Source organism: Oncorhynchus gorbuscha, linkage group LG08 (genome assembly GCF_021184085.1).
Source record: "Oncorhynchus gorbuscha isolate QuinsamMale2020 ecotype Even-year linkage group LG08, OgorEven_v1.0, whole genome shotgun sequence".
In the NCBI taxonomy this organism is placed as follows: Eukaryota; Metazoa; Chordata; class Actinopteri; order Salmoniformes; family Salmonidae; genus Oncorhynchus; species Oncorhynchus gorbuscha.
In genome coordinates, this window is record NC_060180.1 from 20,141,063 (window position 1) to 20,163,334 (window position 22,272).

General features: G+C 40.7%; 1 protein-coding gene across 1 annotated transcript in view; it reads left to right on the plus strand.

Moving 5' to 3' along the window:
• LOC124041305 (V-type proton ATPase subunit B, brain isoform-like) overlaps positions 1-22,272 on the plus strand; it is a 46,944-nt gene that overhangs the window by 14,645 nt on the left and 10,027 nt on the right. Inside the window, exons 2-9 of the mRNA XM_046358750.1 lie at positions 5,675-5,730; positions 6,256-6,354; positions 6,435-6,528; positions 7,113-7,190; positions 8,457-8,596; positions 11,282-11,383; positions 19,382-19,479; positions 19,732-19,855. Coding sequence (XP_046214706.1) covers positions 5,675-5,730; positions 6,256-6,354; positions 6,435-6,528; positions 7,113-7,190; positions 8,457-8,596; positions 11,282-11,383; positions 19,382-19,479; positions 19,732-19,855 — 791 coding nt within the window. The remainder of the gene's footprint in view (positions 1-5,674; positions 5,731-6,255; positions 6,355-6,434; positions 6,529-7,112; positions 7,191-8,456; positions 8,597-11,281; positions 11,384-19,381; positions 19,480-19,731; positions 19,856-22,272) is intronic.

Genomic DNA, 22,272 nt, shown 5'->3' on the forward strand with positions numbered 1-22,272 from the left:
AATTATTTAAGGGGAACTATAGATACATGCCCATGATCACTCTATTGAAGCAAAAAACAAGACTTGACTTTCAATATACATTCAGGTGAAAGGGTTTAAACTGCAGATTTCTGAACTGTAATGCAACCCTTACCTACCATTACCTAACCCTTACTCAGCCCTAACACTAATCGTTTTAAATTTCAACTTCAATGGGGTGACGTCAGAGTTGGGACATCCCATGGAACCAGTTTAGACTTAATTTCTTTGGGTGGAGTGGGTTTGTTGGATGTTTTAGTATGTGGAGGTTCCCTGGTTTCAGGCTTGAGCCAATTAGCATTCCCATCTCCTGGCAGCCTGTGAGAAGCCCCCTGTCCATGCTTGTGGTCGGGTAGAATGTGTGATTGTGAGCCGCACATCACTGTTACCACTGCTTTGTACCATTTTATTCAGCATTCAAATGATGATGCACCCCGTCTCCATCCCAGCACCCCCCCAGATCCCCCTCTTTCAGCAGGGAAATTGAATTGTGTTGGAATGCTCTGTGCCTCTTTTCTCTGGTACTTGAATGGGCCCTTTAGTATTTCACACCAAGGTGTTCTTCAGGGTGCGAGGTCAGGCTACCAAAACAGCTTCTAGTGGCGGATTAGGACCAATTAACATCTTTGTACACAAAGGGCTCTGGCAGCTGAACAGGCCGGAGGGTGACCCACACTGCCGTTGCATGCCAAGCCAGGGGACCGCTGCACTTGAGCTCAAGTAGCAAAAGAGAGGTGGAGAAAGTTTTTCAAACCTAATGGGAAATGTTGCTACTTCACACCATATGAATGTATAGCCCATTGATTAATCGTTATCTTGTGTAATAAGTGGCCTACTATATATATTTTTTTGTAGTGAGCAACTGTCCCAGAGGATGCCTTTGAATTGTTTTTCATAAGTTCTGGTGGGCCTTGTCGAAACCATAATTGCAACAATGCGTTTTATTTGTTTTGTTAGGACTTTTTGGGGGGTATTTTAGGAGGGCACCAGCTACCAGATGCTGCAAGAATACATTTCTCACAATAAATGTGTAGATGAAGTCTCTGCAAATAGGCCCATCTTGAAATTGCCCTTACGTTCCCATTTGTTTTCATATATTTTCCATTAGAGCTTTGTGGACTTGTGAAAAGATTTGAAGAGGTTCATGTACAATTATACAGCTGCAATTTTCTTGCATCATAATTATAACCCTTCAGTAAATAGCCATATGAATCTCCTTTTTAGACATATGGACAATTTGTAGGGTAAGTGTAGTTATTAACTCCATAATGGGTCTAAACATGACCAGCCAATGTACATTCTGCAATTTGTCTGAGGGGGAAAAAGGGGTGAAAAAAAAATGTACTGAAGGGGATATCCAAGATCTGTTTGAGGCGAAAGCATAATCCTGTCAGTCATGAGGTTAATCTTTTATTTGGTGCAGCCATGATTGGAAAGACTGAGCTTGTGGGCCAATAGAAGTGACATATTTTTGCTGGCCTGCACTACACACATTGTTGGGATATTTGCAGTGCTTCTGCATATTTCTGCATTCATATTATTGTATTTTTAGTTTTGGGAACCATTTTGAGTGGAAACTAGAGGGCTTTAGGCTATGAAAAAGAGTCCTCAGAGGAAGTTGAATTTTGCCAGATTTTTAGATGCGAGGTCAAAAGGTTTAAGTATAAGGTTTTTCATTTAAGGATGTGCCTAAATCATGATTATCGCCACCGCATGCTTATTTTTAATTCATATAGGCCTACTTGCAGATTTAGCAGTGACACGTTATGAAATAGAGAGAACCAGGATTCATAGCTAATTAGGGGATAATTTCATTAAGTGTTGAGGCAATCGTGGGCTAGCACTGAGGCTTAGCACTGTGTTAATTAATGCTAGATGACTCATTAGCCTACATCCAAGGCCGGTGCCATAGGGTAGAGGGAGGCAAAACAGGGAATCAATCAGTGACGTTGTAATTGCCTTTTTTATGGGTAGGCTCTGTCTCTAGCTATCTGGTTCAGATGAGGTGCTGCAGAATTGTGTTGTGGATTTAAGAATCTAAAATAGTCTATTTTCGACTCTACAAATGTCTTTATTCCTAGTGCAGGGGGTTGATAGTCAGAGCAGAGGCAGTTTATTTGGAGAATGAAGGGCAACTAACACCCCTCTGTTGTGGTGGTTCTTTTTATCACACTTGAGCGCGCCATCTGTCTCTCACACTCTTTCTCGCCCCCCTCTCTCTTAAGCTGGGTAATAGGGGTTGAAATGCAGGTGTGTGTGCGCGTGTGTGAGAAATGGCTATAGCGCATTGACAGGCTATTTGTTGGCCGCTGCCTAATTAGTGGAATAGTGGATGCACCCCGCCAGGCTTTAGTGCTCAGTGTTAGAACCAGTCTGCTCTAATTTCCTTGTAGCTTTGATATTGACCAAGAGATTGACGGTCCACACAAAAAAAAGAAACGAGGGCATGATGGAAGACCTGGTGGAAACAATGCGCCCCCCCCCCCCCCATACGGCCGCCTTCTCCTCGCCTTCACATGCTACAGATGTGCGAGGAGAAGCAGGCGGAGGCGAACGTTTTTACATACACTGACAAATTGGCTCCAATGTCAGCAGAACTAATGTTTTCCCAAAGAAAGTAAGAGGACAAAGTTTGGACCACATTCATGTTCTTCTGTTTGTCTCTACTTGGGCATTTTAATGACAGCCTCCAGGCTCGCCTCCACCTATTCATCCACCTGTATATTTCCCATGACACTGACAGCTTGGGCTCCTCAATACAAAATGTGGTTAGTTTGGTTAGTTAACCCTATCAGTCCCGAGACCCCAGCAAAAATCTGGTTTTCATTTATCTGACTTTAATTTATCTGCATGTCCAGCCCTTATATTGAGCCTCACAATGAAGTGTTTTACCATTTTATTTTCAGGACAACCAGGGCAACGAGTAGAACACAAACCAATTTGACATAAATAGGTGCATTCATGAGTTTTATTGACAACACTCAATAATAATAATAATGTCAGCTAAAGCGAAAGCTTTATTTAAATGTATATGAATGCTGTAGGTACAGAAAGTCTTTGCTCAGTGGGATAACCAAATAGTCAGTGACAACTGTTTGGAGTTTGACCACAACTGTTTGTTTATTACAGTAATACAGACACTATGCCCTACGATTTCCTATTGTCTTCTAAGTAGAAGAACCGCTTACCTTCTAACCTGTCTTGTGTCGCTTGTAACTGTCCATATATGTGCGTGTTCGTGAGGGTGTCAACTTTTTAATAGTTTGTAGCTCAAACTATTCGGACTCTACAGACCTTTTAGTAAAAAGGCCGGGATCCATCCTTGTCTCAAAACATCACTCTAGCTCAGCCCCCGTTAATCACGTTGACTAATGGTTGGTATCTACGGATGCAGATGAACACGCAATGTTTAAAAGTGGTCAGAAGCTCCATAATATCGACAGAAACATGGCAAACGTTGTTTATATAATCAATCCTCAAGGTGTTTTTCAAATATCTATTCGATAATATATCCACCGGGACAATTGGTTTTTCAGTAGGACCGATTGTAATAATGGCTACCTCTGTATTTTACACAAGAATCACTCTGGGAGCCATCAGGTGACCAGTTGCGCAATGTAGCCACTTACGGGTATTTTTCAACATAAATGTGTAAAACTACATCACAATGCTGTAGACACCTTGGGGAATATGGAGAAAAAGTAATCTGGTTGATGGCTCATTCACTGCTCAATAGGGACACATTGGAATGCAGAGCTTTCAAAATATGAGTCACTTCCGGATTGGATTTTTCTCAGGCTTTCTCCTGCAATATCAGTTCTGTTATACTCTCAGACAATATTTTTTACAGTTTTGGAAACTTTAGAGTTTTCTATCCTAAGCGGTCAATTATATGCATATTCTAGCATCTTGTCCTGACAAAATATCCTGTTTACTACGGGAACGTTATTTTTCCAAAAGGGAAAATACTGCCCCCTAGTCACAAAAGGCTAAAACATGCTTGATTGCCTAGTTTGCCTTGTTTTGTGATAATTTTGATGGGGTGTGCGTTTTGGTATTTTGGAAGCAGGAAATGGGGCCCATGCACCCATGCTGTAGTAGGAAGTCGGTTTGGGAGGGCTTTGAGCACTGTGGTTGTGTTGAGCTCCTGGCCCTTAGAACACTAACTGCCTCAGGGAGGGATGTGGCCCCTAATGTGTATTTATTGGGGTTTAGGGTGCTAAATCACAAGTGCTGAATCCTTGATCTACCTAAAGCTGATTTAAATAAAAAAAATATTAAAAAGTAATTCATAATTAGGCTAATTGCACAGACAAAAGATGGTTGGAGCCAAAATTCCTAACAGGTTTGCAAAAGTGGAGACACTGGGGTGAATGTGAGTACAGGGAATGAATTAATGAATGGATTGTGCTACGTTGTAATTATACGAAATTCACTAATTCCCATAACAATCACCTTTGCATGTCTGTCCTATTGTTTAAGAAATTGTAGACTTTGGTCTAAGTAAATACAATTTTACCTTTGTGTTCAAAGTACCTATATTTCATGTATTTTCCTTTCCATTTGCCTGGCCTTGACATTTGGCCATGAAATGCATGAAAGCCATTAGAATCCCTTTATGAAAGGTCACTTTGTAATTACTAACATGGGTATCCTTAAAAAACACTAGCCTACTTATTACCATATGATTGTTGGCTTTCATGCAAAAAAAGCCATGCCCCTTTCTTAACCTCCGTCACTATTGCTTTTAACATTTTGGTTCAAAGGTGTCGCAGCTCTTGTCCACCAGACCCAAGAGTGGGCTTAATGTTAGACATGTTTTCCCCCCCTATACTGAAGTTCATGGTTTTGATCTACTTGCAAGCAAAACAATTTTGCCTATATAGCTAGGTTTCCATCCAATTAGAGACAGATTTTCATGTGACTATTCGAAATCTGAATTAAGTAAATATGATATTTTCCCACCAGTGGTGTGTTTCCACCAAACTGATTTTTTGCGGTTAAAAATCAGTGCGTGATAACAGCGCACACACAATGTACTTTTTAGCTGAAGTTTTCTTGTACCCGATCAAAGTTCAATGCATTTCCACTGCATTTTCAACTCAACCTGATTTAGTTTTGTCACAAACTGTTGCGTTAAATAGCAAATGTACCTACTCTGGCATGTGCTCTGGCCATCAGCTTGCAGATGCTGTGCTGGAAGGCTAGTCTACATGAGATTATTATGCATAAGAGCGAGAATATTTGTCAAACGACAGTCAAGCATCGAACATATCACCAGAATAAGACCTTGACATTTATTTGATCGGTGCATCAAGCTCATCACTGTCCACTTTCACGCTGTGAAGTTCATTATAATTTATTTAATCTGTAGCCTAATAAACTGCATGATTTCCCCAGTGGGTGGACCACACACCATATCATCGTGACTTCAAGTTTACTTCGATGTGATGGTTATTATATCTATATTTGCGCATAAAGGAGTTTAAACTTGACATTTCTCGCATAATCAAATTTTAGACACGAAGATCCCACCATGTCAAACAAACAAATGATCTGTCTGCATATAAAGTTGTACCGAAACTTCCTGTTTCCATCTGTGGATTAAAACGTGGTTCGCGATGCAAAACAAATGGACTGTTCTTCTCTATTTCAGCTTATTCTACTGTGTCTGGAGTGAATGGGCCCCTGGTGATTCTGGATAATGTGAAGGTGACTGAGGAAGTAACATTACTTCTCTATTAATCTCTCGTGGACAGGCGCACGTAACATACCTGGTAATGTCTGTCAACAGGCTGTGGCATGTGACTGATAATGAGAAACTGTGTTCCGGTATGCAGATTGTTCATCACTGATCATTTGGACTAATCACGATATCTCAATGCTCACATCATTTGAATTTCAGAAGGATAGAGAAAACATTTGGCCCATAGACTTGCCTGAAACTTGCAGAGAGTTTCCATTAAAGGGGGAGGGGGGAAGACTTCGCAAATTGCGTTTATCTTCCCTTTAACGTCGCCACCCCCCCCAGAACTTAATCGAGCATCTGATGCAATTATGCCAGATTTTTGGGGTGGGTTTCCGAGATTACTGCTCTATAATAATTTGTGTTCTGGCTTGTGTATTGGTATTCTTATTCTCTGCAGGGATAGCCTTTGATGGCTGTGTATGTTTCCTGTTTTGAAAGACCGTAAGAAACATGTTTGTTAAATTATGTTTTTCCATCTTATGTGGCAGTTTCCCAGGTATGCTGAGATTGTACATCTGACTTTACCTGATGGCACCAGGAGGAGTGGCCAGGTACTGGAGGTGATTGGCACCAAGGCTGTCGTACAGGTGAGCCCCACCCCGCACACACACAAACGCGCGTACCCACCACAAACAACTGAACGTTCCTGTTTTATTGTAATTTTCAGGTGTTTGAGGGGACATCTGGTATTGATGCCAAGAAGACTGCCTGTGAGTTCACCGGTGACATCCTGCGCACACCTGTGTCTGAGGACATGCTGGGTAAGATGAGCCCTCCAACAAGCTGAGTGGCATCCCGTGGGTGCTAGGCAGGAGAAAGCATGAAATCCACTACTGATTAAGACTTAATTAGGCTGCTCTATGTCTGTTTTCATCAATCTGTATAACTGTTTCCTCCTCCCCCTTTCTCACACAAAGAACAGACCCTGTAAGCTTTACTCTCATAGTGTGCTTAATACAATTGTTCTGCTCCATTTTTACCTCCCCTCTGTTAATTCCTCAATTTGAGTCCTGCATTGAATCTTCCCCACACGTGACTTAGGGGAACAAAAACATTGAATAAAATCTAAGGCTTGTATGACCTTTTGTAAATATCAAACCACATCATTGGGACTCAAGGTCGGGTGTATTTGAATAGGAGAGCGAACCATTTGTTGCTTTAGTATTCTGAGTAATGGGCCTAAAATTAATGAAAATGTTAGATACAGTACCTCTACCATTGGCTGACATCTGAAATAACTACTCCTATTTATTAAGGAATTAGAGGCAGAGAGAATTATGTTGATGGCAGTCCATGTACTATGAAATGAAACCAATAGAGAATGTCTTATGCTTTTTCATTTCAGGACGTGTTTTCAATGGCTCAGGCAAGCCCATTGACCGTGGCCCCACTGTGCTGGCTGAAGACTACCTGGATATCATGGGTAGGACGGAGCTATAGTTCACTTCATTCGCCAAATGAAAAATATTCCTTGATAACATTGTGGTGAAATTAAATTGACCCTGACATGATTTTTAAAAAAATAGAACCATGGTACCTTGGCGATAATCATAATATACTGAGCTCACAACGGATAAGCTTCCATCTCTACTCTGCTAGTGGACCTAGATGAAGCTATATTTTAGCTTGTATAGTGTGATTTCAGTCTTTAGTTGTATCGCACTGCCACAAGGCCAAACTCTGTCTCTTATATTGACTGTTGATCCCATCCCGAGTCCCTTTTCACGTGTAGGGTGCCATCATGTAGGCATGGCATCCCAATGAATAGATGACCTGAAGAGTGTCATGAGTCTGCCATCTTAAAGGCAACAATATGTTTGACCCTGACTTCCGTTCTGACCTTTTTGTTCCATCTTCCGACCATGTATTGATGTGAAACCTTTTGGGGATTTCCTACATCTCCCACACGTGTACTTGTTTCATTTTATTTTCTAAACCCTAGTTTACTTGTGTGCAACTACACATAGTTTAAATAGCTGAATTGAAACTATTATTAGGCCAACTCTACCATTTTTATATCTATTACAGTGCCCCCCACTAGTATTGGCACCCGTGGTTGGATCTTCCAGCAGGACAATGAGCCAAAGCAAACCTCAAAATCAACACAAAAATGGTTCACTGACCACAGAATCAAGGTTTTGCCATCGCCATCCCAGTCCTTTGACCTAAACCCCGTAGAAAACCTGGGATGAGTTGAAGAGGAGAGCACATATTCTTGGGTCTTTCCGATAGTGATGGATGACTATGGGAACTTGGCCTGTGTGTCATCTCATATTTATACCCCAGTGAAACAGGAAGTCATGGCTTACCACTTAAGTGTTCCTAATCACTCAGATGAACTTAAATGTAAAATAGGAATGGGAATATACTGCAGTTAGATTGTTCTCATAAGAATTTCTTGGGTGTGCCAATAGTTGTGGCACAAGTTTTAGAGAGAAATATTTTTTACATTTATTTATTTCAATCATTTTACTTCAATTATATGTTCGATTTTTGTGAATATTTTGAGTGAAAGACCAGGAAGATAAACTGTAAAGGCATTTTTCACAGCCCGTATTGCTCATAATTATCAAGGGTGCCAATATTAATGGAGGGCACTGTATATTACTTCTACCTGGCCAATACCTGGGATGGAAGTGGCTTACCCTCTGGTTTGTGTTTCTGAACCTCTGCTTGTGACCTGTCCCAGGCCAACCCATCAACCCTCAGTGCCGTATCTACCCTGAGGAGATGATCCAGACTGGTATTTCTGCCATCGATGGGATGAACAGCATTGCTCGAGGTCAGAAGATCCCCATCTTTTCTGCCGCTGGCCTCCCCCACAACGAGGTACGATGGAGACGCTATCTCTGACAAGGCTTGGCCACACAAACAAATAGGCTATATGTGCCTTAAGCTTGCCATTTTATAACCTCAGTTAATAGCATGGGAGAGGACTTTCAAACACTAACTGAACAATGTGATCTGTAACATGAGGCAGTTTATTCTGTTGGACACCTCAGCAATTTGCATTATCGCAGCCAGGGGATTCTAATTTAGTGTCGTCCGTTTTGGTTTGTAGTAATCTATTTTTCTGTGCTTAATTTTTTCTGTCAAACACCCCGTGTGGAGTGTGCCCGCACTTAAGTGTGCAAGTGAATGCATGCATGTATGTGTGCGCGTGTGTTTAAATTATTAGTGCTAATGGGCTGAGAAGATTTTATTGTTTTGGCCCTGTGTTGCTGTAACGGCGAAGTGGGTCAGGAGGACATCTCAAAAATCCACTTTGACATTTTACTGCCTGTGGAGGGCATTTTCTTATTTCACACGGAGTCTTGCCTCACCCTGTCTCCATCTCCATACATAGGACTCCAGAATGCCAAACACATTTAATAATTTTACTGCCTACATATTGGACTACTTGGAGTCAATTGAGAGCATAGGTCTTGTGTCCTGTGTGGCTCAGCTGGTAGAGCATGGTGCTTGCAGTGCCAAGAGGTATAGGTTTGATTCCTGCTGAGGCCAGTCATACATAAAAATGTATGCACTGCTTAATGGCATGCATGTCGTTTTCTCACAATCATGTGCCTGTCACATTTGATAGTCGGTGTATCAGACACACTGTTAACTAGGTGCTTGTTCTCCATTTAATTTTAGGCTTATGTTATTAACAGCTTATTTAGGCAATGGTATGAACACATTAAACCTACTAAAGAGAAACCTTAAGGTGGCATAATACCATATTCTAAGGCACTACTAAAAATATTTTGAATATGTCAGATTTAGTTTTAAGTTGATGTTATCGTGTCATGAAAGCGTGACTCAGAGCCATGCCTCTGTGTCAGTGTGTTAGTTATCGGCACATGGCAGCCATCTGGACTTCCTAATCTGTCTAAAAATACCCCCCCCCCCCCACCCCCCACCCCCCCCAGAGTTCTTCTGGTGCCTTGAAGTATTTAATTAGGATATGAACAAATGAGAGTTGAAACGATTTGCTTATCTGATTTATTGGAATAGTTATATTATTGTGGTGACAGTTAGCCTACTTTGAGTGAACTCAAATTAATAGGACATTTAGCAACTCATAGAGGACAGTGAAAGTTGATAAATGCTTATTTATTGTTAAAACGAATGTATTTTAGCCTTCATCAGGGTTTTACCTTTGACTGAACCCGAAAAGAGAGGAATGAAAAAGATCTGTTGCTCATTGCCAGCTTGACTTTTTTTTTTCCCATCTAACTCAATCTTGTGACTTATTGCATGACATAGGGGCAAGGTGCTGGGCAGTATCAAGGAAGTCCAAATCTTTCTCCATTCCAACATGTTCTTATAACAAGCCTCGTTTGGTGTTAGTTTGATCATTCTCTACTAACCTCTCCACTAAATCTCAGGGACAAGATGAGAAATATCAGTGTTAAAGGACTTACCCAAAAAGTTCAGACCACCAAACTATTGCACATTTGATTTGGAAATGAGATGAATAGTTTTGATAGTTCATATTGTCATATCAGACAGTGGCCATGGTTTTCCATGAAGGGAGGGAGGCTATTTCTAAGGCCTCCGAGAGAGAGCTGATGCCCCCTGGTTGAACTGGGAAACGAATTAAACCAATAAGACAATGATGGCGAGAGGGGATTAGGCGATCGTGTGAAGGGCACTGATTAATATAGGATCGGTAGCCCAGCCATGAGGCCCTTAACGCTTGAGGTGGCTGTCCTCTCACCAGCCATCACAGTCTGCAAACAGCCTCATTATGACCTTCAGGCCAGACAATGGAGGCCCAACACTTGAGTTTTTTTCTGTGTTCACAGAAAGCTGTGTTGTTGGTCAGGGCGGACTGCCAAACTGAAACATGCGCGATCAGATTCTGGCGGAGGGGGAGCCTCAGTCAAATGCATAGAATCCCACTGAAGCAACAGGATGACACCGATTTTGGGTGGTGTGTGTACATTTAAAAAATATATATATTTAAAAAAATCTGTTCCCTTGATTAGCAAATGTTTTGAATGGGAATAAAATAATTCTCCTCCAATCGGGAAGTGCATGATCAAAAGAGGGCAGTTGGATAGAGAGCCCACTGTAGTGTCCCACTGTACTAAAAACAGTGAACAGGGTACGCCTTGTCTGACTAATGATGCTGGTCGACTTCTCGCGTCACTGGAATGTTATAAAGCGCTTCTCGTTTCATTAAACAGATGTCATGGGGTCATTTTTGCCATGGTTCTCTATGGGCCAGGTGTCTCAGCTCAGGGTGCAGTGAGAGGTCATCCCGGATCAACAGGTGGCAACCATTACATTAAGCGTGAAATTTCTCCTCGATTCCTAATCACAGAGTTGTTCTTCAACTATGCACACCCAAACACCCCACAAACATGCATACTCATGTGCACACACGCAAACACACACCCCGCTCCTGTAGCAAGCTGGACGGGGCACTCGCTGATGTCCAATCATTTGTAATAGACTGGCTGTTTTATCAATGTGAATGTTTCAAGATGTCATCATTTTTAATCCTGTGTATGTTTTGATTCTCAGATTGCTGCCCAGATTTGTCGTCAGGCTGGCCTGGTGAAGAAATCCAAGGATGTGATGGACTACAGCGATGATAACTTTGCCATTGTCTTTGCTGCCATGGGGGTGAGTTGAGCGGCACTAGATGGACAAAATATTTCGCTCTTTATCTGATCTGTTTTTTCCTCTAGTGTTAGGCTAATCCCTCCTCTTAACCCCACCGTGACAATCCCCCTCTCCTCTTCTCGCTCTCATTCACCAGGTGACTTAGCGTTTGAGTCCCCTGTTACTTCTGCTCCTCTGAGCAGATTCTGGCCATGCTGGTTATTATTAAGCAGTCTTGAACACATTTAGCTAGCCAGTATCAAATTCTCTCCAGTTCAGCTGCTCTGTGCTTGACTATTTAACACTTGTGTGGGGAGTCTTCTGTGACCTGTGGCAGAGATGTTAGTGACCCCCACCTCTGCTCCTCTGGCCCCCCTTATCCTCTCCCTGCTGATGGCTAATTCACACACTGAGGGCTTTGTAACATAAGCACCAACTCTCTGAAAGAGTAGTGGAAATGCAATGCGTACTGGCAGATGGGTATGAAAAGGGATTAAGACATTCTAAATCGTATGTACTCTTTGAGAAGAAGATTCCAATTTAGGAAAAGGACACAGTGTAAAGAACAGTGTATTAAGCCTCTTTAACAACAGATTCATTTATTTATTTATTTAACCTTTATTTAACTAGGCAAGTCAGTTAAGAACAAATTCTTATTTACAATGAAGGCCTACCGGGCAACAGTGAGTTAACTGCCTTGTTTAGGGGCAGAACGGGGTTTTGATCCAGCAACCTTTCAGTTACTGGCCCAATGCTCTAACCACGAGGCTACCTGCTGCCCTTTAATATTTAAAGTCCCTGTCTCTCAAACTATTGCATTTTTTCCCCCCATACGAATTCCGGAAAAAAATGATTTCAAATTTTGATGCACAAAACCATTCACACCAAGTCCAATGCGTTTTTCCCCACACTTTTTTTAAATATTCGCACAACGTCACATAGGTCAACATTGATGACAGTTTGGAAACTCGTAATATACGCTGAACGAAAATATAAACGCAACATGTAAAGTGTTGGTTTCATGAGCTGAAATAAAAGATAAGACTATAAGATCCATGTGCACTAAAATCTTATTTCTTTAAGATTTTGTGCACCTATGAGTTTACGTTCCTGTTAGGGAGCGTTTCTACTTTGCCAAGATATGTCACAGCTGTTAGGTGGATGGATTAATGTAAGTAGAAATTGTTCGCATACAGTACATTAGATGGTGTAAAAGCAGGTGAGCTGATTCTATTTTTGGCCATTTTTTGCTGTTTTGTGGTGAAACTAGTTTGAGCTTAACGCGTCACGCTGAAATGGAGAGGCTAAAAATGTTTTAACTGTCGCTCCCTGCACCCAACACTTTTTAATAGGCACCTACTCTAGTTGTTTTATTTATTTAACCTCTTGAGATGTGAAAATGTGTTTGATGTAAAACATGCTCTTTGTGAATGAAGGCAACATTTTTGTGAAATTAAATCAAATGATCAAGTTACATTTCTCAAAAGGCAACAAATCTATTACTGAAATGAGCATAACAAAAATGTAGTAGAGTGTCATGAGGATCAACCCCTGCGAGTAGTAACTACCGGTGACATTTTTGCGATTCCTCTCTATTTCAATGTGATGGAACTGAAGCAAACGTAGCCAACCTCCTTTCATGATGAAAATTAATCATGTTATAATATTTTCAGTAGCTTAGCCAGTATACTGTAGTGCTACAATATTATTGCTCTCTCATTACAGCGTCCTCTCTAGCCACTTTGAACAACATATTGCCACTGAGAATGACCGCAGCAGTAGTTGGCAATGAGCTGGCAGCAAAGTTTGAATGGCGAGAGTGTATGACTCTGGTGTGATCGCGTTGGCTAGTGGTGCTAGATTGATGGAATTGTTGCGCTGATACATTGCAAACGTACAAAGAAAGAGAAATGTATTAAATTATGAATTTACACAACCAAACCTGTCAGTGGCTGTGCACAGCCTGTCAGTAGCAGAACGCGTATCCCAGAGAACACTTTCTTTTGGTCAAGTCTCTTTTCGCATTTGTGAGAACTCCGCAATCAAACCTTTTCCGAGTAGGGTTGGGCCGATATGATTCACTTGAATATTTGGCATTTATGATATATCATGATATGCAAGACTTTACTCTATTTGAACTTGAAATCTAAACTATGCAGTTGTATCAGTTAAGGCTCTATCAATATGTTGAAAATGAAGTCTAAATTAATTTACTAAGCTGTATTATTTTGCAATTAATGAGAATGAGACTAATAGCATAAATAAGCACATAAATGGCACAGTCTGGAATTATTCAGTAATTAATGCCGCAAAACGATTCTATCGAATTTCGCAATTTTTGGAGTAGGAGCTGGTAGAAGAGATCTCCCCAAATATCGGTCAACCCTAGTTCCGACTAAATAATTGATGGGTTGCAGCAGGACGATATTTCGTGTGAAAGGCATCAAACAAGATGTGCTCATATTTCGGGATTCTTGAAGGTTGGGACAATCCTTGTCCGACAGGGAAACAACTTTTTTTTTTTTTTATGTATTTTGTTTAATAATTTGATCTTAAAATTACTTTTAGGGGAACTTTATAAGGGGAAATAGGTTTTTGTTTACTAAATATTAGTTTGTATTATTCAGTTCAATGTCGGCTCTGTGCCAGGAATTGTCCTTGTCCGGAGCAAAGGATTACCATTTCAAACTCCCAAAAAGTTAGAAAAAATCTGTATTAACTGACAAAGGATCCCATGACTTTAAGGAATATTTATCTCTGGAGTTTTGGTCAACTCTGAGTTTTGTCAAATCCTCTGAGTAAAAAATGAGCAGGGTCAGCTATACTATGGGAACACCTTCATCTCCTGATTACGTGGAGCGCAACAAGACCACTCATGGTCTGAATAGTTCTACTTTTTATACTTTAAAAAACAAACATTTTGATATCACCATGGTCACAACCAAAACCTGTCAACACTATCTCCCATATAGAAAAAATATAGAGTATTAATTTTGGTTAAAATATGTTCATTTTAATTCCGATTTAGTCAAAGCAACTGAGGAAAACCAAAATTGCTACGTAGTATGTTGTAGCACTTGAATAAAGAAGACAAATATGCAGTTTGTCCATGAAATGAAATTCCAACAGTTACTGTAGTTTAATTTTGGTTTAAAAAAAAAAAGTGTTTATTCCTGAGTCATATAATGTTGGACAGCACAATCAGGAATAACACAATGAATTCTTAAATTACACAATTACTCATCAACAACACTAAAATAAAGTGAAATATGTGTAAAATCAATATGTAAACATGGCTCAGACATTGTACAAGCCTCTGATTCCCAAATTGGAGTCCCTGACCCCATTTGGGCTGGTCTGATTTAAACCTGGAGTCATGAGAGAAACTCTGGCGAGAAATTATGCTTATTTCATAGGACCGGGGTGACGTCAGTAATAAACAAAGCGTTTTCTTCCTACAAATGTGGCTCTATCTTTTGAACCGTTTTTAAGCTACAAAATATCCCTGAAAGATTAATGTCAGGAACACTGTGTCTCTACAATGCCCACAAGCTGCACAGGACTCATTAGAACAGAGTGGACAAGATCAGGCACATAATCAGACTGGGGGTGAAAGCACACTGTCAATTGTTATTTTCTACACAGAAGATCATACCAAAATATTACTTTTGATGCATTTGTCACCTCAACTTCTTTGAGATTGAAATACTGTCGAAAGTACTGTCAAAATGGGGTTACGGGCCAAAAGTTAGGGAACCTCTGGTATAGGCCAATGCTATGTTTTCTTACAAAGAGAAATGTAAGCAAGCTTGTGTGACTCTCATAAAGAGGGCATGTCTGTAGCACGGTACTTCACTGTTAAGTAGCCCTGGAGGTCCATCCATCTGTAGTATTTTAGCCTTTTATTAGGATCCCCAATTAGCTGCTGCCAACACAGCGGCTACTCTTCCTTGGGTCGTAACAGAAAACAAAACATAAAATAAATATATTACATAATATACAGAACACAACAATACAATACATCAGGGGTAGGCAACCCTGGTCCTGGAGGGCTGCAGGCACTTCATATTTTTGATTTAACCGACCTGGAAGACCAGATGTTGAATGGAGCCAATCACTGAACTGATCAATTAGCTCAGTTGGTCAGGTGTGGTGCCTTGTTGGATCAAAATCCTACATTACCTGCAGCACACCAGGAAGGGGTAGCCTACCCCTGCAATACATAATACAATACAACTTATATAAAAATGTCTCATCACAGTCCCCGTCATGCTGTACGTTTTTGCTCCATTTTTTATTTTTATTTTTTTTGCTTACTTGAGTTACCTTGGGTGGCAGAGTACCAATGTAGTCATGGCTCTATTTTAATACTGTGCATTTCCCAGCCTCTGTTCTGTACCTGGGGACTGAGAGACCTCTGGTTGCATGTTTTGTGTGATACCGATGAGTGTCCGAACTTGAACAGACAGTTCAGTACCTTCAACAACTCACACAAAGGCCAACAGTGATGTAGTCAGCCTCTCCTCAACTTTGAGCCCGAAGAAATTGACATTCTCGCTCCTTGTGCAGTACGTGCTGCTCTGTTCTGGACCAACTCCAATTTTCCTGGGACTTTTTTTCCCCGCACGTGATCACCACCTGGTCCAGGTTGTTCAAAACTAGGGCCTGTAGGACTTGCCTGGTTGATTGAGATGTCAAGAAAGCAGAGCAACGCCTTATCACGGACAGACCTTTCCCTTTTTAGCAACCATGGAGTCTATATGTTTTGACAATGACAGCTTACTATCTAGGATTACACCCAGCAGCTTAGTTGTCTGAACTTGCTCAATCGCCATATTATTCAATAATAGATCAAGATGAGGTTTAGCGTTGAGCAAGTGATTTGTCCCAAAATGATGCTTTGATATATTTAGCACCAGCCTATTGCTAGTCACCCATTCTAAAACTGACCGGAGTGCTATGTTAAAGGTGAAAGTTATTTTACTGTCGAAGCCGACATGTATACTGTTTCAGTCGTCAGCTTACATCGACACAGGCTTTTATTGAAGGTCATTAGTAAAAACAGAAAACGGTAATTGGCTCAAGAACTCCGGTACACCACACTCAACCGAATTGGCATTGGAGACTTCCATTATAGAATACCCTGTGTTCTGTTAGATAAGTTGCACTCAATCCATAAGGCAGAGGATGTAAATTCATAACACCTCAATTTTTTCAGCAATGATGTCAAAAGCTGCACTGAAGTCTAACAAAACAGCGTCCACAATCGTATTATCAATTTCTTTCAGCCAACCATCGGTCATTTGTGTCGGTGCCGAGCATGTTGAGTTCCCTACCCTGTAAGCATGCTGAAAGTCCATTGCCAATTTTGTTTTCTGTAAAATAACATTGTATTTGGTTAACCATCATTTTTTTCCTTAAGGTTTGCTACAGTGCCTTGCGAAAGTATTCGCCCCCTTGAACTTTGCAACCTTTTGCCACATTTCAGGCTTCAAACATAAAGATATAAAACTGTATTTTTTTGTGAAGAATCAACAAGTGAGACACAATCATGAAGTGGAACGACATTTATTGTATATTTCAAACTGTTTTAACAAATCAAAAACTGAAAAATTGGGCGTGCAAAATTATTCAGCCCCTTACTTTGTGCAGCAAACTCTCTCCAGAAGTTCAGTGAGGATCTCTGAATGATCCAATGTTGACCTAAATGACTAATGATTAAATACAATCCACCTGTGTGTAATCAAGTCTCTGCATAAATGCACCTGCACTGTGATAGTCTCAGAGGTCCGTTAAAAGCGCAGCGAGCATCATGAAGAACAAGGAACACACCAGGCAGGTCCGATGTACTGTTGTGAAGAAGTATAAAGCCGGATTTGGATACAAAAAGATTTCCCAAGCTTTAAACATCCCAAGGAGCACTGTGCAAGCGATAATATTGAAATGGAAGGAGTATCAGACCACTGCAAGTCTACCAAGACCTGGCCGTCCCTGAACTTTCAGCTCATACAAGGAGAAGACTGATCAGAGATGCAGCCAAGAGGCCAATGATCACTCTGGATGAACTGCAGAGATCTACAGCTGAGGTGGGACACTCTGTCCATAGGACAACAATCAGTCGTATATTGCACAAATCTGGCCTTTATGGAAGAGTGGCAAGAAGAAAGCCATTTCTTAAAGATATCCATAAAAAGTGTCATTTAAAGTTTGTCACAAGCCACCTGGGAGACACACCAAACATGTGGAAAAAGGTGCTCTGGTCAGATGAAACCAAAATTGAACTTTTTGGCAACATTGCAAAACGTTATGTTTGGCGTAAAAGCAACGCAGCTCATCACTCTGAACACACCATCCCCACTGTCAAACATGGTGGCAGCATCATGGTTTGGTCCTGCTTTTCTTCAGCAGGGACAGGGAAGATGGTTAAAATTGATGGGAAGATGGTTTGGAGCCAAATACAGGACCATTCTGGAAGAAAACCTGATGGAGTCTGCAAAAGACCTGAGACTGGGACGGAGATTTGTCTTCCAACAAGACAATGATCCAAAACATAAAGCAAAATCTACAATGGAATGGTTCAAAAATAAACATATCCAGGTGTTAGAATGGCCAAGTCAAAGTCCAGACCTGAATCCAATCGAGAATCTGTGGAAAGAACTGAAAACTGCTGTTAACAAATGCTCTCCATCCAACCTCACTGAGCTCGAGCTGTTTTGCAAGGAGGAAAAAATGTCAGTCTCTCAATGTGCAAAACTGATAGACATACCCCAAGCGACTTACAGCTGTAATCGCAGCAAAAGGTGGCGCTACAAAGTATTAACTTAAGGGGGCTGAATAATTTTGCACGCCCAATTTTTCAGTTTTTGATTTGTTAAAAAAGTTTGAAATATCCAATAAATGTCTTTCCACTTCATGATTGTGTCCCACTTGTTGATTCTTCACAAAAAATACAGTTTTATATCTTTATGTTTGAAGCCTGAAATGTGGCAAAAGGTCGCAAAGTTCAAGGGGGCCGAATAGTTTCGCAAGGCACTGTAAGCACTGGTAAGACGGCGGTCGGCTGTTTGAACCATTAAAGGGTGCTCTGCTGTTCTTTGGCAGTGGAATGGCAAATCACAACACGGGATGCATTGGCCAATTAATTGACAACTTCAGCTTTAGCTTGCTTAAATAGAGCGGGTACTACTTGTTTACTGAAATGGATGCGAGAGGGTGAGGTTCGTAATGTGGCTCGAGCACTTTCACGAGGTAATTCTTCTCAACCACCGAGAATGGGCGCATATCTGCAGCTATAAACAAACCGGTCAGAATCGGCTGCGACCGGCTGCTTGAATGTTGCTTTTCCTGTCTTGCCCTGATGGTAGGAATACTGGGGTGATGTCATCTACTACGCCAAATTTAAAATTTATTTTGGTTACAAAGCGCGAGTAGGCTCTCTAGTTGTTTTAATGGAATAGCCTGACATCTTTTTAATCAGATTTACTCAAGTGGTGTCTGGAGTTGCCAGAAATCCAGTTAGGTGCATTTTATGAAATAAGGTTTTCATTAGGCTGGTGTTCCTTTACATTTACATAGCTCATACTTTGGTCTATAAAAGAATATATCCTCAAAGTTATTATTTTGAATTTTTTTATATCCCATCTTTCATGAAAACATGGTTAAGTGTTAAGGCACTTTCTCACCAAGTCAGATTTTTTTCCCCCTTTCCCGAATAAAAATAGATCTGGGTACGATCAGAACATGTAAAATTAACCTGAGTAGAAAGCAACTGATCCAGTAAGCTGCAACATTATTTGCAGTACATTGCTCTTTGTATACTGTTTAGGAAGAATTTGCCTTAATTTCTTTAATTGCAGACTGACACTCATTTTTCTGATATAGGTGTGTTTTTTTTTTCTTGTCCGTGGGCGACTCTTATACAGTATATTCCTGCTTTGTTGAAGAATGTTCAAGGCCTTCTACTATCAACTTGGTATGTAATCACGAACCTACCTTTTTTCCCCTAACCTATCTTTTCAGGTGAACATGGAAACTGCTCGCTTCTTCAAGTCAGACTTTGAGGAGAATGGATCCATGGACAATGTTTGCCTGTTCTTGAACCTAGCCAACGACCCCACGTGAGTTTATGTGCATAAGCTCTGTGCACTAGCTCCCTCCTATAAGTAATGCTTTCATGGTACATCTAAGGAATCAGGAATTCAAGGCAGTAAGGTGTCTAAAATATTGCTGTATAAAGGCAAGCCTGTCATTTTCACCTTTTCAACAGAGTATTATTAGTCTTTTGTCTTTCCCCACCTTTTTTATGTTAATGGTGGAAACCTTTTAATTCCTTTCTTTTGTCTTTCCTTTCTCTGTCTTTCCTTTCTCAGTATTGAGCGCATCATCACCCCTCGCCTGGCTCTGACCTCAGCTGAGTACCTGGCCTACCAGTGTGAGAAGCATGTCCTGGTCATCCTGACTGACATGAGCTCCTATGCTGAAGCTCTGAGAGAGGTGGGCAACCAAACTAACTCAAGGAAGTCTGCTGTATACTCTTGAAAAAAAAAAAACATATTACTTTTTAGTGTCAGACTTGCACCTTAATTCTGTATATACTTGAGAGCGATAACTTTTCTTTTGATTATGGGTCGCAAATTCAATGTGCCAGTTAGTGTAGTCAGTACGGCATACATGGATGTGGTATTGAACACCTCCACATCCCACAAAAGCTGACCTTGACACAGTAAATGAGGTGAGGAATAATCTCAGAGGTGGGACATGCGCTTTCCACACCAAGGAAATACATGGGGGGTGGAAATGACACCTAGGTATCTGCATCAAGTTTTTCAACCTGAAAGATGTTACATGGCCTCATTTGTATGACCAAACAGTATTGTTAATAGTCCTATGCAGGTTAACAGATGGGTATATTCTGTAAAGATTATGGTCCTCCAAATAGTGTCTACACTACCACCATCCAAATCTTCAGTGCTACCTTCTATTATATTGGTCCTCAATAGTGGAAGAATAACCTTCCTTAAGCAATAACCCCTATTATAATTCTTAGTCAACTAGAGTATTCTTCATAGAACTATTTTGATAGAATGTGTTCCATTGAACCACACACCCCAATTCCTGATTGTGCCTTCATGCGTGTGGAATTTTTCGAATAAAATGCATCACTTCTTGGTATGTCAGTCAAGGACATCTTAAATATAATAATTCCTAATAATTATTGATTTAACTTGTAATCTGAAAACTCATTAAAAAAAAAAACGATTTAAATTGAGATGGTAGAGATGGAGATTGAATGCCTCTATTTGGCTTTGGATGAGTTTGGATTGGGAAGGCAGCGAAGCTTTAGCGGAGGGGGCATCGATGGTACAGTCAGAGAGAAACAAAGACGGTCTGTCTAACAGGCCCGGAATGCTTGATTAGTGCACCACATCTGCTTCTCCGACGGCCAGTTCCTCCATAGGACCCCGCTCCTCCATAGGACCCCGCTCCTCCATAGGACCCCGCTCCTCCATTGGACCCCGCTCCTCCATTGCCGAAACATAAGGCGCCCACCTTGGTGATGCAACGGCTGCTGAACAGCCTGTGAAAAGCCACAATTTTGGCAGTGGTTAATAACAGTCCCTGAGCCTCTGCGATCTCTGGACACAGCATGCAGTACTTGTTGTAATTCTTCCCAACAGATAAAACCATAAAGCCTGGGCTGCATTATTTGAATATGAACAGACAGCACTGCTAGCTAGCTATAAGTAAAAAATATATAAATATATATATATATATAAAATTCCCAATTTTGCAACTCCGAGTCAAGACCATGAGATTTGTAAGTGATCAACCCCCAGACCAGTCAAACCCCAAAAGGTAATTTATTAGGCTATGGAGATGACCTAGCCGAACACAGACCGAAGCATGTCTGTTCTACGAATATATTCCCAAATAAATGCCATGTAATTTTTAATTACATGGCATTTATTATTTTTTAAATATTTTTTTAAACTTTTTTTTTTAACTAGGCAAGTCAGTTAAGAACAAATTCTTATTTACAATGATGGCCTAGGTACAGTGGGTTAACTGCCTTGTTCAGCAGGGGCAGAATGACAGATTTTCACCTTGTCAGCTCAGGGATTTCATCTAGCAACCTTTCGGTTATTGGCCCAACACTAACCACTAGGCTACCTGAAGGAAACGCATTTTGACAAGCAGTCAATGCACAACAATTCTTAATGCATTTGTGGGAAAACACTTTTGAAAGCAGTTTTGGATACCAGTTTTACATTGCTACCATGTTTATTTCTCTACTCTTTAAAAAATAATTGCACGTGACATCGTTTTACAAATGCAGTTTTAAGAGTTTGAAGCATGGTTTAGGACCCCCTAAGCAAGGGGACTGGAATTGGTCAAACTCTGTTTAATACATGTACAAAATTATCCTCGATCTGTAAAATAATGATGATCATAACCTCCCCTTTCATGTAAGAAAGTTAACTTTGCCGCAGACAATAGATCTGAGATAGACTTAAGTTTCAGTCATGTGAATTTTTTGTTTGTTGTTGCTTTAACCCCTGCACATATGTTGATAACTAGCACAGAATCCCCCAGCAATAGTAACACTATTTCAAAAGGAAGTCGTTTGGACTACCAAACCTTGGCTCCTAAACATCTTAGGAGGTGTTGGCCAATTGATGATCTCTCTAATGTCCCCTTGTGTTCTCGGTGAAAGGCAGGATAATGTGGCCTTCTGGAAATGCCTCAAATTAATTCTTCGAAGCTTAGTGTGAAGCTTTCTGTGGTGAGACAGACCTTCTTCTATTTTATGCCTGTAATATTCCTTATGTAGCAGAACATATATTTTGATGTTTCAATATTCCAGCCTCACGAGAGTTTGAAATGTTTTATGTTCATCTGAAAACATAGCT